This window comes from Stomoxys calcitrans, chromosome 4 (genome assembly GCF_963082655.1).
Source record: "Stomoxys calcitrans chromosome 4, idStoCalc2.1, whole genome shotgun sequence".
Taxonomy (NCBI): Eukaryota; Metazoa; Arthropoda; class Insecta; order Diptera; family Muscidae; genus Stomoxys; species Stomoxys calcitrans.
In genome coordinates, this window is record NC_081555.1 from 162681266 (window position 1) to 162700613 (window position 19348).

At 36.3% G+C, this 19348-nt stretch overlaps 1 protein-coding gene across 1 annotated transcript; it reads left to right on the plus strand.

Annotated features, from left to right (window-relative positions):
* The first annotated feature begins 1518 nt into the window (after positions 1–1518).
* Positions 1519–19038, plus strand: LOC106087427 (run domain Beclin-1-interacting and cysteine-rich domain-containing protein). The gene is made up of 6 exons (XM_013252469.2): positions 1519–1831; positions 6983–8780; positions 17315–17687; positions 17758–17925; positions 17979–18330; positions 18388–19038. The coding sequence occupies exons 1-6, from the start codon at positions 1643–1645 to the stop codon at positions 18583–18585; spliced, it is 3078 nt and encodes a 1025-aa protein (XP_013107923.2). The 5' UTR covers positions 1519–1642; the 3' UTR covers positions 18586–19038.
* The last annotated feature ends 310 nt before the right edge of the window (positions 19039–19348 follow it).

Sequence of the window (19348 nt, forward strand, 5' to 3'; positions counted from 1 at the left end):
AGCAAGTTTAATCTTTTTGGGTGCGATGGAAAGGTCATAGTGTACAGAAAACCAAATACAGAGCTTGAAGAACGAAACACAGTTGCTACTGTAAAACATGGTGGAGGTGGTTTAATGGTTTGGGGGTGTATGGCGGCTTCAGGAGCGGGAAATCTTGAAATTATTAATGCAGTAATGGATCATAAGTATTACATTGACATTTTAAAGAGGAAATTAAAAGATAGTGCTGTAAAACTTGGGCTTGGTAATAACTTTCAATATTATCAAGATAATGACCCCAAACATTCTGCTTTAAATACCAAGATGTGGATGCTGTATAACTGCCCCAAAGTCATTAAAACTCCTCCTCAAAGTCCCGACTTGAACCCAATTGAACATCTTTGGGAACATCTCGAACGCAAATTGAGAACGCGCAATTTTTCGAGCAAGAGTCAAATGCAACAGGTGATAATGGAGGAATGGACTAATATAGACCAAAATATAACCGCTAAATTAGTCCAATCGATGTCAAACCGTTTAAAAGAAGTTATAAGACGCGGTGGTCGAATAACAAAGTATTAATTTTTTTAAATTATGTTATTTATTTTTTTGTTTTTTTGCAATGATGAATACTTTTTTTGTTTAATTTTTTGTGTTCAGCTGTAAAATGGCCCTTTTTGTTCCAATAAATACTATTTTTTTCTTTAAAAACAATGAAATTGTGTACATATATATCACACAAGCACTACTGCATCATTAGTTTAATATGTTTTTATTCCAATTGTCTTTTGTAGACTTATTAAAAAAAAAACATTGAATGATGAATACTTTTTTTGACCGCTGTAGGTCATGTCGGTTCACATTTCGATATAGCTCCCATATAAAATAGTCCTCAACTATTGACTTCTAAGCCCCTAGAAACTGCAATTTTTATCCGATTGGGCTGAAATTAAATAAGTGTTCTGTTTCGACTTCTAACAACAGTGCCAAGTGTTGTCAAAATCGATTTAAACATAATATAATGGCTCCCATATTAACCGAATAAAACTATCGTCAGATTTGTCATCGGCTGAAATATTTCACGTAGTTTTTTATTACTTACAATGACAAAATTAAAATGCACCAATTGACGGAATAAGACTTTATTTTTTATGAAAAAGACTTTAATCAATGTTTTTTTTTCTTTAATTGTATAACAATACAATTAAGGATTTTTTGGGGAAATTTGCATGGAATTTTAGGGATCTCAAAAAAATGTCATTTAGGAAGTGTCAAGAAATTTGATAGCCTTGTGGGAATTTGATTTACCATTTTCACAGGGATGTATAGTTGTATAGTTTCACAGGTATGTATAGTTTCGTTGTGGTTGGGCTAATGTCTTTACCTTGTATAAATTTGCCTAGATTTTCATCACGCTAAAATTTTGTTATCATTTCACTTACCAAAACAGAGCCAAAGACCAAAACGAAGATGAAAACAAAAAAAAAAAAAAAACAAGGCTACAAGAGTTGCCACGTTTTTTCGCTTAAATCATATAAATATTTGTGTTTGTGATGTGTTCTGCGAAAAAAATAATAGCAAAAATAAAAAAATAAAGTGAATTATTACTAAATAATACATTTAAACGAATCTCAGATGTTGAATCATACGAATAGACAAAAATATGTCAAAAGTAAAAGAAAAACTGCTTTTACAAAAAGAAAAATGTCGTGAATTGATTGGAAATTTCAAGAAGTCAGTCGAATTATGTTCATTCCTAAATGAGGCGTACGATGAGATAACATTTAACGAAATAAAAAACTCAACTCTAGATATTATATTGCATGGATTGGTGGAAGATGAAAATGCAAAGGTAATGGGAAGTTAGTATTTGTAAAAATTTTAAGTTTGTTATCTGGAGTTTTAGAAAGTGAAAGTCTTTTTTTTTCAACCAATAACCAAAACGATCTCCGTCGTGTGACCGTGTGAGGTGTGTACAAGTATCATTGTTTATGTGTCTGCCACCTTATTTTTTGCTATTGTTTCTTCTGCGAACATTGCGAATTTGTTAATGGTGGATACAGGCTGCATATTGATAGATTCATGGTTGACAAACTTAGTTATTCCATGCCTTCATAGTATGATGTATGTCAACAATCCTAATTGTCCTTTATGGTTTCTTTATAATTGACATAATTGGGGTTTAACGCCTGTTTTTCAACAACGAATTCTAAAAAATAGTTCAAGGTCGTTTAACATTTCATTCATATGGCCTCGTTTTTATATTTGCCTAAAATTGGTAAGGTTTATTGGTTTATGAGCGAAAAGAGTGTGACTCATATATGCTAATTCGAGAAATGTTATAACCAACTCTGTTTTCGACTAAATTTTCAATGAAATGGCAGACAATGTCCTCCACATCTCCTTTGCTTTACCTTGTTCTTTAAATGCAGAATTCATGGCTAGAAACACTAAGTCCGGGTATAGATTTTCTCTGATCAACTTCCAAGTCAATTTCGAACCCTGCAGAAGGATTGAAAGGACATCAGCCTCTTTTGGTAACATGGCACCAACTGAGATGCGAGATGTTTAAACTTCCATATAATAAATATTCACAATTTAGCCAACCTTGGCGTCCCGTTCGAAACTCCTTCACTGATGCTAGAATTACAGTGCCACTTAAAGCACTTGATTTATTTTTAACTTGGTTTTCGGCACGACTATTACTTTTCAAGCTCTGAATTAGGCGCACACAGTTATCCCGACAAGGCATGAATGAGCACCACACGGGTTGCAACTCTGAGCTCTGATTTGTGTGGTGTTCATCGTCATTACGAGCACTTCAGCTGAGTCCTAAAGGGCGCGTACTCAGGTTGCGGATAGTGGAATGCTTTGAATACGGAGTAACTGAAATTGCAGTCGCGGCCAATCAGCGATATAGAGTAGAGACTCTGAGTGCCCATGGTCATGGTACTCGATATGACAAGGCGAATTATTAGCAACTTTAAATAACCAATGGTCGTAACTTCTCCGGCGATTGCTCTTATGGGCCGGAGATGGCTTGCTTATAGCCTCCACATACAATTGTGTCAATAACAACAACAACGGTCCTTGGGACTTTTGACATGTCTGGTACCAAATCTTCAGTCACATTCTTCACCAGATGCTGTATTTGGGAATAAATAGCGTAATGATTAAGGCCATTAACAATCACAAAATACTTGGAGTCACATTTGTCGTTCTTTACAGGTCCTCCCCACGTACAGCTGCAGTTAATGAGAAATCAGAAGTATGTTAGAAAGACTGTTCTCAATTCACTTTTCGGCAGCACTTGGGGTGTCATTGGTAAACTGCAGCGCCAATGTGGACTTGCTAGCTGAGCGACACCTATTGGATTAACCCCAGAAATATCATAGGAAATTTAAATCCTATGCCATGAAACCCGATTTTCGAGAAAATGTTCTATGGAGACCAATTTTCGCCGAAGTTTAGGACGAAATATTTTATGAAAATCCATTTTCGACGAAATTTTCTATGAAAATCTAATTTTTATAAAATTTTCTATGATAATCAAATTTTCGCAAGATTTTCTATGGAAATCAAATTTCGACGAAATTTCTAGGAAAATAAAATTTTTACGACATTTTTTTTTTTTAAATCTAATTTGGACGAAATTTTCTATGATAATCAATTTTTGACGAAATGTTCCATGAAAATCAATTTTCGACGAAATGTTCCATGAAAATCAATTTTCGACAACAATTTTCTGTGAAAAACTATTTTCTTCTAGTCACAACACACTTTTGCTGACTTTTAAATGTTTTTTGTTATATTATTCTTTGAATAGAAAGCATTATACAATGGTCTAAAGCCGGATAATATCCTGCAATGGAATCTAAAAAACTAATTTCAACGAGATTTTCTATGAAAATCAAATGTCGAAGAAGTTTTCCAGTTTTCTATGAAAATCAAACAAAAATCAATCAAAATCAATTTTCGACAAAATGTTCTATAAAAATAAATTTCCGACGAAAATTATGAAAAACAAATTTTGACGACATTATGAAAATCAATTTTCGGCGAAATTTTTTATCAAAATAAATTTTCGCCGAGATTTTTTGTAGAAATCAAATTTCGACGAGATTTTGTATGAAAATAAAATTTTCAGGAAATTTTCTATGGAAATCAAATTTTGACGATATTTTCTATCAAAATCTAATTTTTGACAAAATTGTCTATAAAAATAAATTTTCGACGAAATTTTCAATAAAAATTAATTTTCGACGAAATTTCTATGAAACTTAAATGTCAAGGAAATTTTTATGAAAAACAAATTTTGACGAAATTTTTTATGAAAATCGATTTTCGACGAACTATTCTATGGAAATCAATTTTTCAATGAGTTTTTTAATGAAAATCAATTTTTGACGAAATTTTCTATGAAAATTAAATTCAATGAAATTTTGTATGAGAATTAAATTTCGAAGAAATATTCTATGAAAATCAATTTTCGACGAAATTTTTTATGAAAATCAATTTTCGACGAAATTTTTATAAAAATCTAATTTAGACGATATTTCTATCAAAATTACATTTTGGTAAAACGTTCTATGAAACTCGAATTTCGACGAAATTTCTTTGAAAATCAAATGTCAACGAAATTTCTATGAAAATCAAATTTTGACGAAATATTCTATGAACATCAATTTTAATTTTTCAAGTTTTTTGCCTGTTAGGGCGAGATCATTAAAATTTACATTTTTTGTTTGTTTCTCTTTCGAGACGAGCTCAATGATCGAAGGTGCATGGATTCAAAACGCGATCATTGCAGCCCGCCCCTTGATACATTTAAAAAACCACAAATATTGAGACTCTTTAAAGGGTTTGTTGTTGTTTTGTTTTGAAATAGAAGCAAGAAATAAAAACACATTGGTCTAAGCTGGGTAAACCAACAACAAAATCAAATTTTGACGAAATGTTCCAGGAAAATCAATTGTCGACGAAATTTTTATGAAAATCAAATTTCGACGAAATATTCTATAAAAATCAAATTTCGACAAAATTTTCTATGAAATTCAATGAAATTTCTTTTGAAATCAAATGTCAACGAAATTTCTTATTTTGACGAAATTTTCTATGGATATCAAATTTTGACGAAATGTTCTATGAAAATCAAATATTGACCAAATTTTCAATGAAAATAAAATTCAACGAATTTTTTTAAGAAAATAAAATTTTGACGAAATATTCTATAAAAATTAAATTTCGACGAAATTTCTATGAAAATCAAATATTAAAGAAATTTTTATGCAAATCAGATTTCGACGAAATTTTCTATGAATATTAAATTTCGACGAGATTTTTTGTGAAAATCAAAATTCGACAAAATTTCTACGAAAATTTTTATAAAAATAAAATTTGCCGGAAATTTTGTTTGGAAATCAAATTTCGATGAAATTTTTATATGGAAATCAAATTTTGATAAAAGGGTTTATGAAAACTAAGTTTCTTTAGATTTCATTGCAGGATATTGTCCGACCATAGACAAATGCAAATAACTTCCAAAAGGCAAAATGTGCGATGTTGCTTAAAAGCATTTGACCGCCCATCTGTATCGCGACTTCTGATATGCCAAGAATCTTCATCAGCTGAATTTCTCAAACGGATCATGGTTCTTTACATACCAACCCAACAAGCAGAACGCACATTAGAATTTTAATAGGGCTCTTATAGACGACTTGATTCACAAGCCTGGCACGGAATAGCTGTGAGCACCACTCAGGCTGAAACATAAAGGTCCGATCTTTGTGGTGTTCATGCTGTCATGAGAACATTAGCTGTGAGCTACGATGCGCGTCTACTTCATACGGAGTAGCTGCAATGGCAGTCGCTGTCAATCGTGGGTGTCGAGCGGAGAGTCTCAGTGAGAGGCCGGGCACCGGCTCTTGTTCTAAGATGCTCGGCTCAGTGCCTAAGATGCTCGGCGAGCTTGCTCATCTACAGAAGCTTGACTAGGATCGCCACCTCCACATGAAAATGTGGCTACAACAACAACACAACTTGATTGACAAGTGCAATAGAATGTAAAGTAAAATCTTACTTCCCTTATTCAAATCCAATTTATCCAACAATGCCTAAAGCAACAAATAAACACACATTTTGCCTTAATTTTGAAAGTTTTTTGCTGTGCTATTCTTTGAATAGAAAGTATTGAATGAATGAAAATTAGTTTTCGCACAAAATTTTCGTTGGGCGATATTTCAAATTTGTATGAAAATCAATTTTTGAGGATTTTTTTGAAAATAAAATTTGGACTACATTTTTCATGAACATCAAATTTGGACGAAATTTTTTATGCATTTTAAGTTTGCATGTATTTGTTTGTTTCTCTTTCGAGACGAGATCAATGATCGTAGATTTTCCTTGCAAATGGAAACACATTAACCAAGCTCGACAACACTGTCTATTAGCTGCACCTTTTCCCAATGCATGTAATGACAGAAACTTGTATGGTAATCAAGTTTCAACGAAATTTTCTATGAAAATCAAATTTATAGAAAAAAACAAATTTCTATAAAATTAAAATTTCGATGAATTTTTTGAAAATCAATTTGGACGAAATTTTTTATTAAAATCAAATTTCGACAAAATTTTCTATAAAAATAAAATTTTGACGAAATTTTCCAAAAAAATTAAATTACTAAGAAGTTTTTTATATAAATCGGATTTAGACAAATTTTTGCATGAAAATCTAATTTCAACAAACATTTTCTATTAAAATCAAATTTTGACGAAATTTTCTAAAAAATTTAATTACTAAGAAGTTTTTTATATAAATCAGATTTTGACAAATTTTTGCATGAAAATCAAATTTCAAACATTTTCTATTAAAATCAAATTTTGACGAACATATCTTATTTGGTACTTTTAAGAGAGATTGGAAGTGCGATAGTTTGCCAAACTTATCTGGCGATTTCTTTATTTTATGGGACTTTATTTATTTTTTTTTTTTTCTTTCTTTTAGCATCATCATCAAGAATTGAATGACAATGCAAACGTACCAAATGATTCATCATCGTCGCCTCAATCGTCAGCGGCTGGTGCAAGTAGTTACACTGAATCGGTGGATTCATATTCAGCAAATAAAATAATCGATGACTTCGAATGGGTTCTCAATGCCGTCAACATACGAAACAATTCGCAATATTCTATGTCAGTTGGTATAGCGCGGCGTCCCAGCACCCCCTCTTGTGGTCCACAATCAGCATTTCGTCAGAAATTCCCCAGCAGTGAGCTATCGGAGCAGAGCAAAACAACACAGTTGACACAGTGGTTAAGGCAAAGCCTCAGTCAGTACTCGGTACTGTTTGTTTTTCTGCAGTATTTAGTCTCTGATAAGGAACTTTTGGAGGAACACTATACGAGTGAAGCGTTTCTCAGGCAAGAAAAGTATGTCGAAGCATTATTCATTGGCATAAGTGCTTTTGAAAGGCGACAGTATGGCCTCCTGAAACATATCGATGCTTTGCTCAAGGAAGGATTGAAGAAAACACAACACAAACGTTACAATTCGCAGCCCAACGTGATTGTGTTGTCGGGTCCGTGCACTTCTCATGGAAACAGACTTGCGAAAGAGCTTTTTTTGCCAAAAAGGCAGCAAACCCAACAGAAACAACAGAGCTCAACAGTATTGTTAACTATACGAAAAACTAAAAGTCTTCCGGATTTTAAAACCTCTTGCATGCCTCCAAATGCCAAAGACGATGTAATCGCAGATACACGACCCAGGTGTAAGACAATTGCCGCTATCAAGCTGAAACATACGAAGCCACGTAACATACCCCAAGTGCAAGTCGATGGAGTTTCTTGCCGCTTAGGGGGAGAAACATCAAGGATTTTTAACATATCCTCCGGCGAATCCTTGTGTGGTTATGACGATCAACAGCCTTCCACATCGCAAAATACTACCTCGAGCCAAAATAAAAGTCCTACGTCCTCATCGAGTATGAATTTCAATTCGACGGCTTCCACAATCTCTTCCTCTCCAATGTCTACCTCGGTGTCCTCCTCCCAGTCGAATACAACAGCCAGGCGTATACAGCTGATCAATACTGACGACATAAAAATATGGACGGATCATGTATGGGAGCAGAAGAATAAGCAGCTGCATCCCACAAATAGTAATGCTAGCACACAGCCCACACCTATACCTTCCGCCCAGCACTTAACGGTGCACAAATCCTCCAAGAGCTTAAGTCCATTAAATAGTTTGTTCTCATCGCTATTTAGTACCCCACCATCCTATACATCATGGTATACGGATCATACCTCCCATGAGGAAAGTCAAATACCTGAGACGGCAATTGATTCTATAAACTCCGATACTCATAATGGATATGTGCACCAAAGAAGTACTCCAAATCCTCTTCAGTCTACACCGTCATCATTAAGTTCTGCTGTTTTAGATAAATTTCTGCCTATTTATGGTAAAAAGTTGCGTTCTCGGAAGTCGCAAACACTCTTCGATGACGTCAGTACAGCTTTGGATTATTCAATGAATCCCATTAGGTTAGATAGCTCCAGGGCATGCAAAGAAGGAACATCCTCTAATACTTCTTCTTCAATAAATTCTGCTGCAGCTATAGCGGCAACAAAGGATTGTCAAAGTTTAACGCAATTTTTAAAAATGGCCCATTCACGCAATGACACAGAGTTGGAAAAGGAAAATGCTCATTTTCGTATATCAGAGGCTATAATATCGGCTATTGAGCATATTAAATGGAACAAGCAAACGCCGCAATCGGATAATTTAAACATGGAAGGTAAGTTAATTACATAAAAAATTAGACCACAGCAAGTTGAGGGGAAACAGGAGATATTTCTCTCATATCAATGAGTTCAGTCCGATTAAAGTTTAAGCTCAATGATAAGGCGCCTCCTTTTTTATGCCGATTCCGAACGGCGTGTCGCTTAAGGACACCACTTAGTAGAGAAGTTTTAACAAAAAGTTTTAACATTAGTAGAAGGGAACCAACGCTGAAAAATGTTCTGATGTTCACGTCGGGGTTTGAACGCAGAGCACGCGCTTTGCCCGCGTTTTGAGTACATACCGCAGCCACCATGTTACTCCCCACTGGGTCCTCACCATTACCAGGATAAAACCGTCACCCGTGGTATTAGATTAAAGTCTCTGGTCAGAATTCGTAGCCAAATGACTACTAGTTGAACCCCAAAAAGTTCCGGAATGGTCACCTAGAAAAACGAGGAGTTGTCCTCAACCGACCTATAGCCAGCATATGGAGTATGAACAAGACAACAGTATTGTCACCAGGATGATATACAAAACATAAACAGAACACCTCAAGGATACCTAGCGTGTTCTCAAGCCTTCTTCTTCTATCAAATACTCCCCAGGAAAAGTTGGCCAACCTTGCAACATGCCTCGATTTCACAGGTCGCTCATTGTCTCACAACTCTATTGCGTACAAGTTCCTCCGATGTAGAAGGGCATTAAAGGATCACGTGAGTTAACACCCCAGCTTAAAGCCGAAGCCAATGTCTGGGTGGTACAAAATAAATTTGCACCCAGCCATTGTCACTGTTTGTCTATCTATCACCAAGACGTTCCAAAACATTTCCATCTACCAGCTCGGGAGCATTGAGCCAATTAGCCAGCATAGCCATCCTCCGATAAGAGAGGGTCTCTTTCCTACCCAGAACGTTCGTGCCTATTACATGCCACCCAGGTGGTTCACAAAATGCGCAAGCATCAAATAGATCACCATATATGGATCGAACAGCTCGACTACTAAGTCCCCAATCACTTCTCAGAACACGCTAAACAATTCCGTGTATTTCTAGTAATTTTTTCCTTCACCCGATCCAAATGGACCAGGAAACATACCACTCGGAAACAGTCACTACCAGATATTTTACGAGTACCGCGTTTACGATGCTAGTTCCAGCAAATCGAATCTTGGGTGGAAGATTCCGTGACAATATATTCAATATCCTTCTCAACCTATCGCCAGAGAGAAAGTTCTTGACAACCTGTTTCGTCTAATTTCATGAGTACACATCCAGTGAGAATCGACTCAACATGATCAGGCACAGTCAAAACCACAAAACTGTGATAGATTTTGGTAAAAAATTCCGCTTGAGTGACTCTTAGTAGAAATAACCATTAATTGCTGGTGTTATTCAATGGAACTGGATTAGCTTGATTGAAATGTCGCTTTTCTTAAAATTCCGCTAAACTGAAAAAGTTTTGACAACCCAAATTACAATTTTCCATGAAATTAGTATAGCACAAGTGAAAAGGTTATTAGGTTGGAATATTATCTGGAAATAAAAAAGTAAAATAACTGAAAATTACGGATAAATTATATAAAAATTTCGCATTTTTAGCGTTTCACTTATCCGGTTTCGACTGTCCAGTCATTCCGACCAGGTGTACTCCAGCTCCTAAGCCGGTCGACACTGTCCACTAACTCGACCCTTTCCAAACTTGAGGGAGGCATAATCATCTCCAAACTGGAAGCCTGTTTGTGCTCAAGCGCATTAGCAAAGAGTGTTCTCATTAGGACCCTAGCTCACTTCTTCTTAGATGTCAATACATAGCCCCCACACTAAAACCACCCATGTCGCCATGGCTACTACCCTATGGCCACCACGCCGGCATACGCTGTATAGCTTACCCGTCTCAACTCTACTGTTCTGTATGAATCTCCTAAAGTGATCCTAATTGCTCCTTATCAACTAACGCTTGTACGTTGTCAGATTACTAAGATTGTCGTTTGAGCGTGAGAGAAGATCCTCATTATAGAGGTATTTGGCTTCTTGGGAACGCTTCCTCAGACGTCTTACATGCCGCCGCTTCGTTTCAATCTCACGGGTCCACCACTTGACCTTACTTCGTTTAGCCTTTCGACATCTACCAAGGAGAACTTCATTCACCGTGCTAATCACTTGTCTATCTTAGCAATCCGTTCATCTACCGTCAGTACCCTCATGTCATCTAAAGATAATGCCGATGCTGTCTCCCTAAAACCTTCCGCATAAAGGTCCATGTTCACGTCTCCATCCTTTCAGCACCTAGAGCGATCTGTAGTAAAACTAATCCATGGATTCTTGGAAGTGACCGTAATTTCAATTGGATTATGCTGATTATAACCCATTCATCACAAACTCACAACCTAAACCCATTTGCAGCCGTAACGTCGATGTCACTAACACCTGCCAGTCCTTCAAAGGTATACTTTTCGCTCGGCACGTTCATCATGCCGACGTCCTTCAAGGTAAACTGCTATCCATAGCGATTCTCATGACCAAGCGAATGCTGGGTAATTTTTGGGAACAATACCGAAGAAGTTTCATTTACGTGTAGACTTATAATTAAGGGATTACTACTCGCAACTAGTAGCACCGTATCCATATACCTAAGATAGCACTCCAAGTCAGCGATAAACGTAAAAGATATGTAAGCCAAGAACATCTTTCCACCCCGCATTTCTGCATAGATGTTCTTGTTGAATGAAGGACTCCATAGGGTCAATGCGGTAGGTACAACTGGCTGCCATTGCATTGCGCAAATGTATCCCCCCACTAGCTATAGTGAACCACCGTACAGTTGATGTCTTTTTCATCTACAATTATCGCGAAGTCGCCCCCGCTCTCAGTAAAGACTTGCATACCTCCCGGCAATCCTGCAACACTACCATCTACGACATACAGTTCCTGTAACAGCGCGACGGAGCTACCAGTGCCACACATGGCTTGACCTACGTCCCTACGTCAGCGCCGTGGACCGGTCGCAGTAACATTGAAAGAATTTAACGACCAAGATCAGACCAACTCAAACATCGTAGCCACTATAAAAAAAATCCGACCAATTTTTTTTTTAAAAAACCTACCAAATTTGCTCCCAGCAGACCAAAATTGTAAATTAAATCAAAGTACACGCATTTTTCTTGTAACAGTAATTATATATTTTTGGGCGCCCCGGTAGCCGAGTTGGTAAGCATGCTGTGATTACCAGTGCAGGGGTCGTGGGTTCGACTTAAAATTGTCTAAGTGAATCTGTAAAGGACTGTCGCTCTTACCTAACCTAATTATATATTTAACATTTGTGGACAAAGGAAGTTTTTTGTTTCCTGAGATATTGGTCTCTATCGGCTATAAGGATTTTGAGGGAATAGAATATACTCACTATAATTTTGCCAGTTTCGGGAAATAATAGAGGTCGTTTTGAGCTCAAGGCCTTATGAGGGTCTAATACAATACACCATATATGTTTATCCAACTATATTCCGATATTGACCATACTCGGCACAGGTATCAAGGGCCTAATGCAATTAACTGTACCAAATTCCAGCAAAAACGGGTAAAAAAATAGGCTTCTATGGTCTCAAAACCTCAAATCAATCGGGTTGTATGACCGCTATTATTAAACATAGTCCAACATTGACCTTATTCAATCGGAATATCAATATGGGGGCTTATTACAACTCATTGTTCCAAATTTCAGCAAGATCGGATAATGAACGCGGTTGTTATGGACACAAAATCGGTATATCGGCGTATGTGGAAGCTATATCTAAAATAGCCCGATTTGGCCCATTTAAGAACTTAACTTGGAAATAATGTGGATCTGTCCCAAAATTTAGCTATATATCTCAATTTTTGAACGCTGTAGCGCGATTACATTAGACGGACACACAGGCGGATAGCAGTCACACGGTAAATCATCTTAGAATTTTACGACGATCAAGAGTTTGTAAAATTGTAGTTTCGGAAATGGATATTTTAATGTGTTGCAAACGGAACGACTTAATGGATAAACTAACCACCATTCTATGGAAGTGGGTGTAAAAATACAGTTTCGATAAAAAAATGGAAATATAGTTTTACTGTTTAAAAGTAAAAATAAAAAAATCAAAAAGTGGAAGTGAATATAAAAATACTATTTCGCAAAATTGTGGATGTCTACTTTTATTGTCTAAAAGTTTAAAAAATACGAATCGATTTTGAAGTTAAAAAAATTGAAAAGCCGACAGAATCGAAAAAATTAAAATAAGTCGAATAGGATGTAGTTTCAAGTTGATTTTTGCCCTGGACTGCTTCGGCTATTTTTTAAACTATAGTTGAAATAGTTACAAACGTGAGCTTTACAGGTAAAAATACCAAAAGTAATTCGAATTGGAGTTTTTTGGAAAAGAAAGTAAAAAAACCCAAAACTCAAAAGTACCACACAAAATCACAATCGGGGCAAAATTAAATGTTTTGGAGAGAAAAACATGAATATGTCTTTAAAACTTGGGTTAAGTACCTAAGGGGTCCGCTCCAACCCCAAAACTCCTTAAAACAGATATTGGGTTGCCCAAAAAGTAATTGCGGTTTTTTCATATAGTCGGCGTTGACAAATTTTTTCACAGCTTGTGACAGCTTGTTTCCTCCGTCAGTTATCAGCTGTTACTTTTAGCTTGCTTTAGAAAAAAAAGTGTAAAAAAGTATATTTGTTTAAAGTTCATTCTAAGTTTTATTAAAAATGCATTTATTTTCTTTTAAAAAATCCGCAATTTCTTTTTGGGCAATTCAATATATTGGAGTTCATGTCAATATGGGGTTCAAATGAAGAGTATTGGGGAGTAGATTATGGATATGGCATACAAATTCCTCCAAATGAGCATATTAGCCGATCTGGGCCATATAGGACTTAAATGAAAAGTAGTTGTGCGTAGGTTACGAAAATGACATTAAAATTTAACAAGTAAAAGTGTGCTAAGTTCGGCCGAGCCGAATCTTATATACCATCCACCATGGATCGCATTTGTCCAGTTCTTTTTCCGGTATCTCTTTTTAGGCAAACATATGATAAAAGGAAAGAATTGATATGATATTGGAGCTATAACATCACGTTATCGTTCGATTCGGACCATAATTGAACTGAATGTTGGAGATCATAGTAGAAGTCGTTGTGAAATTTTAGCTAATTCGAATAAATAAATTGCGGCCTTTATGGGCTCAAGAAGTAAAATAGGAAGATCGATTTATATGGGAGCTGTATCATGCTATTGACCGATTCAGACTATAATTAACACGTATATTGAAGTTCATGAGAGAAGACGCTGTACAAATTTTTAGCCATATCAGCCATATGGGATCAGAAGTCTAGATTCCAGATCGGTTTATATGGCAGCTATATCAGGTTATGGACCGATTTCCACCATACTTAGCATATTTGTAGGAATAACAATACACCTCATGCAAATTTTCATCCAAATCGGATAGGATTTGCGCCCTCCAGAAGCTAAGAAGACAAGACCCCAGATCGGTTTATATGACAGCTATATCAGGTTATGGACCGATTTTAAGCACACTTAGCACAGTTGTTGGAAATCATAATAAAACATTTCATGCAAAACTTCATCCAAATCGGATTAGAATTGCGCCCTCTAGTGACTCAAGATATTAAGATCCAAGATCGGCTGTACCTCCTTAAATAACCTCAAATAGCTTAACTGACCCATCATGTCAATATGGGTCTCAAATTAAATTTATTTGAGAGAAGAAAACGAATCACTTATCCAATATTGTGGACAAGTGTTTTGGGGGTCTCAACACACTCCCAAAACGTACATATATACCGACAATGGCAATATGGGCCCAAATCAAAGGTATTTGCGAGTAGAGCATGAATTTGATATCCATATTTAAGGCGAAATGTCTGAATAGCCATCCCACCCCAAAAAAAAAACTCCTTTTTAACCTTATTTTCAAAAATGTAAGATCTCGAAGATGGGTTGTTATAGTAGTGTGTTGTACACTGACACTGCAGCCCTTGCCGATGAAACCGGCTGCCATGGGATTGCTCGGAGATGGGTGTTCCAAGCTAGCTAAAATTTTTTGAACTCCTATTTAGCGTTAAAAACAAATATTTGGTGTCCATTGTTCCGATGGAATGCCTACGGTTCCCATGACACGACAATCACGACAATATGGAACTCAAATGTACAAGAGTAAGCAAGTAAAAAGGCATTAATTTCGGCCGGGCCGAACTTTGGCTACCCACCACCGTGGATAAATTTATTATCCTATTGTTTCTACTGAATCCATAGTTATATTCAAATACTGGCCGATTTGGATCATATTTGGCTTTGATGCAAAATGCACTTTCATTGCAAATGCCAAATGCAACTCAATGCACTTTCAATGCAAATGTCAAATGCAACTCAATGCACACTCATTATGCCGTTAGTATACCTCCCTTATTTTGGTGGACATGCAAGCAAAAAAAATTCATTTGCAAAATCGGTTCATCAAATACATGGCTTTAATCGACTTTACACGTCAGAAATCGAATGAAAATAAGGAAAAAAGAAAAAAACCCTATATTTTCTGTAAAAATGTTTTTTTCTGTAAAAAAAATCTATTTTTTAATAATGATTTCTCTGTGGAATTGATTGTAATTTATTGTTAATAGTTTAGGTTTAGGTTGAATGGGTAGCCAGCCTACCATGAAAAGGTGAGTTCGTTCGGTGGCCAGTCTGACCTGTGGTGAAAGAAAATGCAAAAATTCAAAATATTTGATAAAAAGAAATTACAAGAAGAGAGGAAGGGGGTAAGCGCCAATATGTAGTGCAACTGGAGTCTATTCAGTGATTCCACACATTCCGCCAAGAACTTTGACCTCACTGTCCTAGAACCCAAAGCCTTGTGGGCTGCCATATATGTATACTGATTTCGAAAACTGTAAATCTCTTTCCAAAATTTCCTTTGCGGCTATCGTTTTAGCACAGAGCTCTGCCCGAAAGAACATACACTCATCCGACAGTCTCACCGGCGTATCAATATTTTGTGTGTCGGAGTATGGCCGCAATCCAGTCCCTATCTCCGTTTTGGAGCTATCTATAAAGACCGAGGTATCATTCTCTTCAAACACAGAACTCGTTTTTCATTCCTCCTTCCTGGGAAAGCGAATCCCAAGAACATCCCACCCTTGAGGCGTTCCCGAAGTCCGCGTTGATAGCCCTATCACGTAGCATACAGTCACATGGGGAGAAACTTAGTTGGACCCCCGTGCAGTCAGAGCGGTGATTTTCGACCCATCTTTTAATTAATAAATGCCCTCCCAAAATTCAGGAAAACCGCCATAGAGTACTCCTTTAGTAGGAGAGACGTCTCGACTTCTCGCACCAATTCGACGAGGGCCGTCTCCTCCGACCTACCCTTGAGGTATGCCCGAATTTTTCTACGTCAGACCCTCCCTCACCTTCAAGTCTTTTATGCTAATAAAATTGTTTTGTTTATAATGTCAAATGCTACGTTTTATAATAGCCATAATTGCCTCTTTACATACAACATAACCAGGCCTTAAAACAGTCTGTTTTATAATATCTTTTACAGTAAGACTTTCTGTCTGTTTTACAGTATGTTTACAGTGTGCCTTACAGTCTGTCTATTCTATTTTACAGAATGTTTTTTTAAATATATTTTACGACATGCCTCACAGGTTATTTAGGCATTTGGGAGCGGAGTACGGATATGATATCAACTTTTGTTGCCAAGTGTCTGGATGCCACTTCGCCCGCAAAAAACCAACCAACACAGTTATAATTATCTTATATGTCAATATGGGGCTAAAATGAATACGAAACAGGCAACCAATTGTAGACCTATTTGTTATGACAATAGGGAAACTAAAGATAATTGGGAGTACAATACCTCTACAGCAGAGCATCCGAAAAATTTTCAGCGATGGTTATTCTTTCCTAATGCTGGCAACAGTTGCGAACTACTATGCCATGTAAATGACATATGAGTCATTTAAAAACTTCTTCCCAAAGAGGTGACGCATTGAGGTACGCCGCTCGAACTCGGCTAAAAAAATGGGCCTCTTATCACTGAGCTTAAATTTGCTTCGGAGAGCACTCGTTGATACGTGAAAAGTTTGCCCACATTTCCTTAATGGAATATTCATGGCGTATTTCCATTTTGAACATACCCAATAAAAACCGCCGATTATGACAATGTTGCAATGCCGTATTTCAAAAAGCTCTTGAATAGTAGATTACAAATATGCAAGGAAATTTATAAATATTAACTCTGCCCAGATCGCTGTCGTGTTGCCACATGGCTATGCAAAGAGTTTTTGAACCATAAAGTTGCAACGGGTTGACATTTTTGAGTAAACCAGCATGTTTTTGACGCGATATCAGAGCGTCTTTCCATCATGTGGTTCGTTTGAAAAATGGTTGAAATAGAAATTTATCAAAAAGTTTCCGTTTGATTTAGGTTAGCTGGTGTTCATTTTTTACAAAATAAAAGATTTTAAAATTTTTTATGTTGTCTATTCCAGCTACCCCTTTGGCAACAGATTGCTTATCATCTGAGGATAGAAAACATGCTACAGGAAAATACAGCACAACAACACACCATGATCTAAGCGATGCTGAACATGTACCTTATGCCGAAGATGTGTCCGTAGAGTCATTGTCTGCCGAGGTGGTTGGTTTATCCTTAATTTCGAAATTCGATGAAGAACAATTGCCCAAGGTATCCGAATTGAAATGGCTAGTTTCTGATGAGGATACACCACAGAATTTACTACCTATGCCGGATTTAACGGGAAATAATCCCGATGATCATGTCATACATTCAGTGACAAGAGGAACAAAATATTGGGCTCCCCCAAGGCAACAGATAATATTTACGGAACATGCAACAGATGAGTGAGTAGCAATAGCATTTGTAGTACGTATGGAGATTAGTTTATGATTTTTTTTTTCAATTCTTTTGCAGTCGCAAAGAACTTATGAAGAAACAAAATTTTCGTTGCGCTGGTTGTGGAATGCGCGTTTCACCTCAATATGTGCAAAGTTTTCGTTATTGTACTTATTTGGGTAAATACCATTGTACGGGATGCCATCGCAATCAAATGTCTGCGACACCGGCAAAGATATTGCAAAAGTAAGTTAACGAATTTTGAAGAGTTTTCTCCAATAATGTTCTTCCCATTTCAGCTGGGATTTTAAATGTTATCCTGTTAGTGTTTTTGCTTATCGCTTGCTAGAGCAAATGTCTTCGTTTCCGCTCTTCTATGTGCCCGATCTAAATCCTGCCTTATATTTTCGTAGTAAATCATTGCTGAGTGCCCGCAATAAGCGATTGCAATTGAAATTTGTCAAAGATTTCATACGCACATGTCGTTTTGCGGTGCGCGAGCAAGCCTACTTTGAATCCGTACCCGACTATCTAACCTCCGATATAGACAATTGGTCAATGTCTGATTTTATAGATGCCCGCAGTAATTGTTTGCATCGTTCAATCGATGAATTGATAATCAAATGTCAAAATCATATTTACAACTGTGTGGTAAGTGGATGTGATATGTCTATGCTTCGAACGAATTTATTTTCTTTCTTCTCTTAGCTTTGCACTGCCAGAGGCTTCCTTTGTGAATATTGTAATACTGATAGTGTTATATATCCCTGGGATACCCGTGTCGTACGTTGTGATCGTTGTGGCTCTTGTTTTCATCGAAACTGTTGGAAATCTATGTCACTGTGCTGTCGTTGCCAAAGGATTGAAAAACGTCAAGAAATTGACAATGGCATTCATGCTGTGTAAATATGTTGTTGGCAACTCTATGAAGGCGATGTTAACGAACAACAACAAAAAAAAAAAACAAAATTATATATAAACAACTATGCGATTACCATCAAATGATAATTCCGCTCATGAATTTTGTGAACAAAAGTTTTTCTTATATAGTCTAACTTAAATATTTTTGTTATCCCATTATCAAATAGGTAAACTTTTTATTGAAGACTATTTGTCCCCAGAAGAACAATTTAAAATTTAATTCTATTTAGCTGTAGTTATAGCATATTTGTATACAAACGTATTAATGATTTAAGCACCACACGGAAAATACGAGAAACTTTGTTTTTTTTTTTTTTTTTGTTTTAAAAACTTCCGTTACCATTTATTTATTATTTACAAAAACAGAAAATCTACAACACGTTCGAAGAGAATTAAAATTGAAAAATAAAATTAACTCATTAGAAATATAAAATTAAATTATTTAGTTTGTTGTTGTTGTTGTAGCAGTGTTGCTATAGTGTGGAAAGTGTTACCAATTTCGCGTTGCTCTATCTGTCAAAGATATACAAAAGATGCAATTGCGTTCATTGGGACGGATCTATAAATAATATATATATACTACCCCAACACATGTTTAATCGATATATTTATTTATTAGGGAAAATCGCTAAAAAAAAGAGTTGGGTCCCTTTTGACCAACAACACCTGTTGATCACTACATATAACTAAATTGCGATGTGTTTGGCTGAAAAAACACAAGTAGCTATAGCTGCCGAACTCAAACAAA

Coding starts and splice junctions, on each gene's coding strand:
- LOC106087427 (XM_013252469.2), top strand. CDS start 1,643: ATGTCAAAAGTAAAAGAAAAACTGCTTTTACAAAAAGAAAAATGTCGT. Junction 1,832..6,982: donor TGGAAGATGAAAATGCAAAG/GTAATGGGAAGT, acceptor TCTTTCTTTTAG/CATCATCATCAAGAATTGAA. Junction 8,781..17,314: donor GGATAATTTAAACATGGAAG/GTAAGTTAATTA, acceptor TGTCTATTCCAG/CTACCCCTTTGGCAACAGAT.